This window comes from Fukomys damarensis, unplaced genomic scaffold, assembly GCF_012274545.1.
Source record: "Fukomys damarensis isolate Sample0158 unplaced genomic scaffold, DMR_v1.0_HiC HiC_scaffold_24, whole genome shotgun sequence".
Taxonomy (NCBI): Eukaryota; Metazoa; Chordata; class Mammalia; order Rodentia; family Bathyergidae; genus Fukomys; species Fukomys damarensis.
In genome coordinates this window covers 51,906,504-51,916,499 of record NW_022900936.1, presented here as the reverse complement: position 1 = coordinate 51,916,499, position 9,996 = coordinate 51,906,504, and the positions used below count along the sequence as shown (strand labels likewise).

Genomic DNA, 9,996 nt, shown 5'->3' with positions numbered 1-9,996 from the left:
GAGACAGGGTCACTGTGTAGCTGAGACTGACCTGGAACTCACTATGTAGCCCAGGCTGGTCTCGAACTCACAGCAATCCTCCTGCCTCAGCCTCCTGAGTGCCGGGAGTACAGGTGTGTGCCACCACACCAGACTATGGTCTTTTCTGAAAATTATTAAAAGATAGTAATTGATAGTTGATGAACCTGATTTCTGAAATGCATATATTTTATTAAAAAATAGGTTCACTCTGGTTTAACAATTTCCTTAAACATCTTAAATTTATTCCATAATACAGTTCATAGCAAGAATTTGAGGATTTTTCAGATATTCCAAAAGTTAAGTTTTACTCACATCCCCTTGAATGATCACAAGTCTCAAAATAAGGATTCACTATAGTAACGTCTTACATATTTGAGTACTAGTCCTTGTGATAGTTAACTGTGGTGTCAACTCGAGTAAGAAACACTTCATAGATTGGTTTTTTACTGGACATGAACTGTCAGGCTGGGCAAATTATATATTTAGTTTTATTGATTTTTGTTCATTTTATGCTTCAAAGACTAATTTTGCATTTTATTAGCTCTTCAATGTATTAAAAGCTTGTAATAAAAACAAATTAAATTGTTTATCAGATATTACTCTAAAACTAACATTTGTATAGGGCAGTTATGCGGAACCTTTCAGAACCTGACACAAGTGGCTCACGGCAGCATGCATGTCATCTCATCTCATATCCCACCTCATGTTAACTCTGGGAAGGCAAGCACCTTTACTGACATTTTACAGATGTGAAAATACAAAAAGAACTGAGAAGGGAGAAGTCAAGTATGAGAATTCGAGCTCTAATGCTTGCTTAGAGAGTCAACTTCTTTGGATTTCATCTCTAGCTTAAATAAAATATCTCATTCATGGGACTGCTTTGAAGATTAAATTAGATAAGCATAAAATAACTCTGGGCATGATAAAACAATATTCAAATACTATATTATATCATTTAAAATAACACCTGAATGTTGCATAATCATTATAATTATTATTATAGTGATGGGGATCAAACCTAGGACCTCTTGTGAGCTAGGCAAGTGCTCTAACACTGAGCTGTGCACCCAAGCTATGAATATTTTTCAAAATACAGTAAGGATGTTGTGATAGCCAGGTAACAATAAAAAAGTTGAAGAAACAAGGCGTGTTGTAAAATATGGATCCTAAATATTTGGTTTTACTACCTACACTTCCCCTGCAAAGTGGTAGGGACCTCATTAAACTACACTCAGAAAAGGCCATATAAAATAAGTCATTTGATTAGAGAAGCTGACAACTGATATGGTAAAAGAAAAGAAAAACCCATGGCAAAGCGAAAAGACGAAATTCAAAATAACGAAATACATGAGGATTACTTATATAGATAAAAACTTGATGATAACTCATTTATTCACAAAGGTCCCACCAAATTATAATATAATTCTCATTGGGAAATAATGTTTAAAGTTTTTAGAATATTCAAAAGATGTTCTGAATAAAGTATATAAACAAATTTTAAATAAACTTTTCAAGGAAAATATATTATCTTAAAAGGAACATTAAAATTCTCTCTGTCTGGAAATCACTTATACGTAGCATCTGTTTCTCAAGGATGCTGGATGAATGAGGTGCCATTCTAACAGAATGCAAAGTATTGTAGCAGGCATGCAAGAACAAAAATTCTATTTGCTAAGTAGGATACATAAGAATTAAGAAAAATTCTCCAGATTGTAACTCATGAGAAATGAGAATGTAACATCTCTGGAACAGAATCTATTTTTAAAGAAGACAAAACAAGGGAATAAATGGTTTTATTATTCATTCTCTTAGTACAAATAATCAAGTTAATTTTGTCCAGAAGACATATGGAAGCAGAACTAATCATGAAAACTTCATGGAGTTTCATGGTGATAACAATCTTTCTAAGAATACTGACCACAGCAGATAACCAGCATTCACAGAGGACTAGTATGGTTACCTTCAAGCTTCATTTTACTGCATTTAATTCTGTAGCTGTTGTCTTGGCATGAAAGTGAATTACTAAGCTTTTCAGTTTTTCTTATTTACTTTTACATCATCATCTTCTGAGATTCTCCTACACATAAATAATCTAGGCTTCAGGTAAAACAAACTTGCTGATTCCTGAAAGTGATCTCAGTATTCTACACAGTCTTGTCTTTCCCTTTGAATCTTATACTCAAACCAACAATAATCCTTTCCCGATCCATTCTTACCTCCCTCCCTAGCAGAAGACTTCTCTTGTAAGACTCAAGACATTTTCATTAACGTTCCTGTAATACCCAAATCCACTTATCTTGCAAGCTTCTAAAGTAGGTAGGATAAAGACATATTAAAAGGACACTAAGTCACATGCAAAGAAGTGTCCTCAGCTCTGTTTGTTCACTAAACATATTCAGGATACTAACTTCTTTGCCCTTAGATTTCTGCTTTGAAGAAAGAAGAGAATCATAACTGATTTTGTTTTTTCTTTCTTAAAATACTGAGCCAGGAATGAACCAACCAATCAACAGATACATGCATTCTGCGTTATGCTTTTGATTCTACAAAGTGGGTGGGATTTTGTAAAATTCACTTAAATTGCCTAAGCTTCCCAGATCCTTCCTTTTTCTTTGCACTCCATTTTAGGTGAAAGACAAGATGTGTGATCTTTTAAATTTATTGTCAATTGATTAATTACAATCATTAGTTTACATAACAAGTGGAAGCTTCCAGCAATATCCTTACAACCATTATTGCAGCAATATCCTTACAACCAAGATTACTTACAACCAATTACTGCTTTAATTACAATCAGAAGACATGAATTCCTTATTCAACCATCCCTGCCTGCCCAACAATGCAAATTAGAGCTAGTGCTTCTAATTAGTGGTTCAAGAAAATGACAAATCCTGGAATGGGTATTTCATCTTACGAAATGCACCAGTGTATTTAAAATCAAAATAAATAAAATCAAAAGTAAGGAAAAGAGTCAACAGGTTAAAAAAATAATCCCTCCATTAATTATTACTCACTCTGGTTCTCAAAATATGCTTCTTTTAAAATAAAAAAGAGAAAGGAATAAAGTGCATAACACTATTTTGGTCAGTTATGGACCACGTATACAATAGTAGTTCCATAAGATCATTATTGCCTAGCAGTATCATAAAGGTCTTAGGGTTGAGTTCACTATGATGTTTGCAGAATTACCATGTTGCTTAATGACACACTTCTCAGAATGTATCCCTGTTGCTTAACATGCATAATTATAATTTTTCACTCAATTAATAAAGGCAGGATGTATATTGCAGGTAAGCATTCAGTTACATGTGCATTATGCTAAAACAGTATGTCTTACAACTAATAATGACTATTTAAAATTGGGGGTTGAACATTAAAAGGTTACACCTCTAAAACAATTTTAAAAGCGATGGGAAGGATGAATAACAGATTGTATATCACCGGTTTTGTATCATTAACAACTTCACAAAACCTGTTACTGAAGCCACTAAAGTATTTGTTGATTAAAATAACTTTACAATTAAAGTTTCACTTAATAAAACAAAAGCACCAAAACAATTACACACTTCAATGTGAAATCATTTCATAATCTGAAAGAAGTATGAAGCCTGACTAGAGACCAGTTGTGCAATAACTTCAAGAGCTGAATGGGCTACGCTTTGTGGTCAAAGTGAGGCAAATTTTCATAAAAATAACTATAAACAAGATAAGCTGCGATGTGTGACACTGTGGTCTCCACATTTAGATTGCAGGGGGCCCCTTAACGATTTCATTATAGTCCCACAATGGCAAATATTGTGATACTAATTAAGTAATTAGCAAAGGATTTCCTGTACAAAAATAATACTTCCTCCTCTTAAAAGTGACCACCTATTGGGTTTGTAAATTAGTAGTATTTTAAAGAAGGCAAACAATATAATGGGGATATGCTGCATGTTACCTAAAAACAGCAATCCAAAACAAACTCAAGTGTTTTAATTATAGGAAGCTTATGTAGTTTCCTGCGAGGTTTCAGATAATTGTTTATTTTACTATATAAGCATGACTATGTGAAAGGATGGAAGGCTATTTAATGAGAAAGTTTTACTGTTAATTACTGCAACGCTAGTGGAATTCTATTGAAACATTTAAAATCACGGAGGTGGCTGAAATTGATTTTAAATTTTCCAGATGGGCCACATACTTAAAATTCTATCTTTAACAGAAGCCAATTCCTGGAGCCTTGCATGTTCATTAGTTACATAGCAACTACACTAATCATTTACTCTGGATTTAAATTTCCCTGAACATTCCCTAAGACATTTTTATGTTTCATGTTAGGTTATTAGACAACTCGGTAATACCACAGCAACTGAAAGTCTTATATTTCCACATATTGAGATGTCTAATAAAATATCTTGAAGCTACATACTTTATTCCCTGATGGTTCATTTTTCACAAACATTAATCAAATGTTTGGGTGGCACGGATTTTCATGAATCATGATCTTTTTCAAGTTGCAACTGAAAAATATTAAAATTATTTATTTCAGGCTTAACCATGATGATATTGTTTTGCATATATACCGTACTTGGGAATAAATCCACTCAGTATATTTAAATGTACAATAGTCTCACAATAATTCTAGGTTAATTTAGAAAAAGAACCAGTATAACTTTTGAAGAAATTTAGTAACTACCACCATTTTGAAACTGATTAATGTCAAACTTCTGTATAGCATTCCAGCATGGAAATGTTTCTCACCAACTACAGCCTACAGTGTTTACATGCATGCACATGTCACAGCACATCCTTATTTTACTGTCATTCATTTATTGGTTTTAAATATTCATCTTCAGAACAGAAACGAGTCAAAGCATATCTCTTGATAACTGTGTTCATTATAAAATCAGAAATTTTAGAGTAGTAGGCACACAAATCTTTCTCCAACTTCCTCATTTCAGTAAAATTAAAAACAAAAGCTGAGATCCAGAAATTCAAACACACACACGCACACACACACACACACACACACAGAGTCACAAATTATTTAGCAACACAATAGATAAAAACTGTTCCATGGTAGAACTAGAGTAAGATTGCCATCTTTACCAGGGGCATTTTCTGAGAGCATAAGCTGAGTTCTAGAAAAACTTACAGGAAAAAATCACCAGTCATAATAAATAAATCACCATTTACAGTAAATCATTCAATATCCTATTACAATAGAATGTGAAGAAACACCTTCTTGGTAATAAGTGACTCTTGGCATCTTCACCAGCATTTCTAAAGTGGACTTGAAGTACTTTGGAACAAGAAAAAAGAAAGCTCTTATATTTTTACTTAACCCCAGAGATTCAAGATTCATCTTGTCATTGCTAGACATTCAATGGGCGCTCCATATTTGCTGAGTGGGAGTTTAAAACTGGTTGCTCATAGCCCCACAACACTTTGTGATTGTAACCTACCTCCTTAGCCATGTCTGTATACTTCTGCTTTTCCTTCGGATCGAGAACAGCCCACCAATCAGCTAGTATCTTGGTAGCACCTCGGTTGTCAAGCCTGGGGTGTTCTTGACGAACAAGGGAGCGATGGCGTTTGCAAAATAAAAGAAATGCATTCATTGGTCTACGGGCTCGCTGTTCTGGTGATTCATCATCTTCTGCCTCACCAACATCTTGTTCTAGGCCATCGGCCCCAAGAAGTTGAACCTATTACCAAACAAAAGCCAAATGTTTAACATACCTAGAATTTTGATTTAACAATTAATTTTGGTTTGTACATTGTATTTTTTTCTTAGATACATTTAAACACCTAATGAATTGAAAAAAATTTTTTTTTAAATCATCAACCACTGTTGGTGGTTGGTAACTAACTTATGATGCATTCTGCTTAGTTTCTATAGCAACCTGTGCCTGTTTCTATTACAGCATGGGTTGCAATTGCTTATATTCTCTAAGTAGTGAGATCTTGGAGGACAAAACTTCCATTATTTAAGCACAAAAACCTAATGTGTATGTTGTAACATTAATAACTAATTGTTGAATTAATAAACTTATTTTGTGATTTATGGGTCTCAAAACTATCTATATAAAATACTTCAATAGCAGCTTTTTGTCCTTTTAAGGAAGTGCTTTTTTGCAGCAAATAATACAAAGATGTTTAATATAAAAGTAGATTATAAAAAGCTAATGTAGACCATGCAATGTTTTTGTACACATCTCAAGTAGAGCTGCCTCTTATAAAATATCAAAATAGACATAAATCATGAGTATTTTAAAGAAGAATTATATATTACACATCTTTAAGCCTATAAATATCAAGCTGTCTTGTCTAGTGAAATGCTATTGTGATAGGAATAAATTCCCCTAGGTTTAAACCTTTTTCCTTTTCCTAAGCATTTTTTTGAATCGTTGTTCAAGGTCATCAAGGACTTCTACAAAGCTCTGAATCTGTGTAATTCTCATTGCCACTGCCTCAATACCACTTTGGCCTATAGACTAATCTTTATTTTTTTAATCTTCTCTACACTACTTGCAGCACAAGCTGCCAGATTAAATTTTTTAAAGCACATCTTTGATCAGACTCTCAAAAAATATAGTATTAGGATTGTAAAGTATCTTCTAAAGCTAAAAGATGATTCTATGATGTTTCTTGGAAATAATGAAGCTGTGAGCAGACATGCTTATGAAGTCTATTTCTTTAATTTCTTGTTCTATAGTTAAAATCAAGAATGATCCAAGCAATCATTAGTCTGCATTATGCAGCATGGATGTAGTTCTTAAACTTGAATGTGCTTGGGAATCTCTGAAGATCCAGTTAAAACACAGATTGCTGGGTTCTATTCTCAAAGTTTTTTATTTTGTAGGGGTGAGTCCTGAGAATTTGTATTTCTAACCAGTTCCCAGGGAGTGTTGATGCTACTGATGCAACGTTCACACCTTTGAGAACCACAATTATAAGGCCACCATGTTCCTCTCATACGATGTTTATTAGGTGATTGTTACAAGCAGACACTCTACAGGTGTGTCCAACCTGGAGCATGCAGGCTTCTTGAGTATTCACTCTCTGTCTCTTAAATTATAACAAACAGAACAAAAAAATTTATATATAATGACTGTATATTTTATATGTGGCCCAATTTATTTTCAATCAGTATGGTCCAAGCAAGCCAAAAGGTTGGACATACCTGCTCTAAAACAAATTACTTGCTTAATCTTATTTGGTATTTTTAAAAAGTATTTAAGAAAGTATTGCAAATGAAATCAATTAAGCATAAATTATCTTCAAACACAAACAGTATAGAAAAATCTTGAAGTCACAGCTGTCTGATGTAGAAACAGGGATTATTATTGTGATATTTCTTTCCCTCACTATGTATATAATCATTTAATTGTTTACACTTTCAATGAATATTTATTTGGCATTCTGAAACTAAGAATTAAGTTTTTCCTAAGAAAAACTTAGGTAGTAATTATATTTTCCCTTCAAAAAAGAATAACTTGATTCAGTTACTAAATTATAAAACTCAAGCTAAAAGCTGGAAAAAAGAGCTCATTGTTTTTGGGAAAGCTGAAATACGTATAAACAAATATGTTAAAAAGGATGTGAGGATTGCAACAAAGAACCAGTGAGATAAGGAAGCACTACTGGATGGGGAGAAATTCTCCTTAGAAAAGGCATTTTCAGAGATAAGTTTCCAAAGGTGAATTGAAGAGTATCAGTCAGTGGAGGGATACAGGAACTAAGAAGGATTAAAGCTTGAAGGTTTATTTGAACATCAATATGAAGTTCCACATCATTGGTATATGAAAGACACAAATAGAATTTAGGGAATAAGGCTGTAGAAAATATGGGCCATTTCATAAAGAATGTGCTTTGCCATGTAAAGAGTCACTCATTTCATACTGTAAACCAGTGGTTTCAGACTGTATGGATCGATAAAAAATATTTAGTTTGACTTAGACTGCCAATTTTTAATTTTGCTTGGTATGGCCATCAAAAAATTTTAAGCTAATATCTAGTGTGATCCTATTAAATTAACTGAAAAATGAATGAACAAGTAAACACAAATAAGTAACAAAATAAAGATGAAAAACTCTGGATTTCACTTTCATCAAGGGCCCATTAAAACGTTTTAAGAAATTAATACTTGTACCTACAGCTAGAGTGATTTTTTCTTTTTACCATAGATTATTAGAGTTGTATTTTAAAGAGAGAATTCCTGTCAATAATGAGTATGAATTTCAAGAGTAAAATTATAAGTGCCCTAAACTAGAAAACCCAGTTTAAAATTTATTCCAGCTACCCAAACAAAAAAGTGAGCTAAAATCCAAGCAACAGTAACAGGAATGTAGATATAGGAACAGGTTGCTTGGTATCTAATTGAATATGAAGGTTCAAAACATAAGCGTTACTAACTTGTATGGCAAGTTTCTTCATATACAACACAGAATTATTTTTCTCAAATGAGAGAAATGAGATCTGTGAGAAGCAGAACTAACAGTGCTGGTCGTCTGCATTTTTAAGAGGCTAAGGCATGGGATATGCTACATGGCTACCCAAGTCTACGACAACGATCTGCATATCGGCATAGAGAAGGGAGTGAGTCTAAAGGTGTGCATGAGGTCACTGAACAAGGAATGAAAAGAGCACTCAATGACTTCAATTTTGCACTCAATAACTTTTACTGGGCACATGCTGTTCCAGGCGATGCAGAGAGCAGTGAGCACACAAGTCTCTGCTCACGTAGAGCAGAGAAGCAACAGGGCCAGCCTCACATTTAGCAAGGATTCCTTTGGCTGCTTTGCCAAGAGTAGATTACAGGAAGGCAAGAGCAGACGCAGGGAAAAAGTAGAGTACAGAGTTTGTATGAGAAACAGCTTGCATAAAGGTGGTGACAAATAATAGGATGGAGTCAAACTAAGCACATAATTTGAAGGTTCAGCTAAAAGGATTTAACCGACTCATGGATGGACACAGGGCTTGAGTAAAACAAACATGTTAAGTATAAGCTGTAATGTTTTGGGTTTGACAAACTGGATCGCTGCAGTTGCTACTGAAAGTATAAGAAGAGGTCTGAAAGAGAAAAACAAAAGCTTTCTTTTGAACACTTACAAAATTGAGATTCCTCCAACACTATATTTCACAGAACTAGAAAAAAGAATCCAAAAATTCATTCGGAATCAGAAGAGACGTAGAATAGCAAAAGCCATCCTAGGCAACAGACACATGACAGCGGATATAACAATTCCCAATTTGAAACTATACTACAAACCCACTGTGATAAAAACAGCATGGTACTGGCAAAGAAACAGACCTGAGGATCAGTGGAAAAGACTGGAAGATACAGAAACCACCTCAGATGTACTCAGCTACCTCATCTTTGACAAAGGAGCTGACCATCCCCATTGGAGGAAAGATAGCCTCTTTAATAAATGGTGTTGGAAATACTGGATCTCAACCTGCCAAAGATTAAAACTAGACCCGTATCTTTCACCATGCACTAAATTAAAATCAAAGTGGATTAAAGATCTAAAAATTAAAACAGAAACACTAAACTAGCTGGAAGATAAATTAGGCAGAACTCTGGAAGACATTGACATAGGAAAAGATTTTATGAACAAATCCTCAGTAGCACGGGAAGTAGCAGAAAGAATCAACAAATGGGATCTCATCTTATTAAAAAGCTTCTACACTGCAAAAGAAACCATCACCATCAACAGAACTAAGAGACAACCTACAATGCGGGAAAAAATTTTTACCAGCTGCTCCTCAGACAAAGGACTATTATCTAGAATATATAAAGATATACTCCTAAGTGAAATAAATAAGTCCCACATGTGTAAATACCAAATAGTTTCCCTGGTGTGAATATTCTGCAACAATGCATAAGATTCTAATAAGATTACTGACATTTAGAAATGGGAGGAAAGGAGCTAAAGGTGTAGGGAAGGTGTGATACGTAGGGGAAGAACAAAAAGGGAAAAGAAAAAA

General features: G+C 34.0%; 1 protein-coding gene across 13 annotated transcripts in view; it reads right to left on the bottom strand.

The window, feature by feature from the left end:
• The window catches only part of Bbx (BBX high mobility group box domain containing), a 263,754-nt gene that overhangs the window by 81,756 nt on the left and 172,002 nt on the right, over nucleotides 1-9,996 (bottom strand). For all 13 annotated transcript variants that reach the window (XM_033768113.1, XM_010630160.3, XM_033768116.1 and 10 more), the window contains one exon: nucleotides 5,469-5,711. In XM_033768113.1, the coding sequence (XP_033624004.1) occupies nucleotides 5,469-5,711 (243 nt within the window). The remainder of the gene's footprint in view (nucleotides 1-5,468; nucleotides 5,712-9,996) is intronic.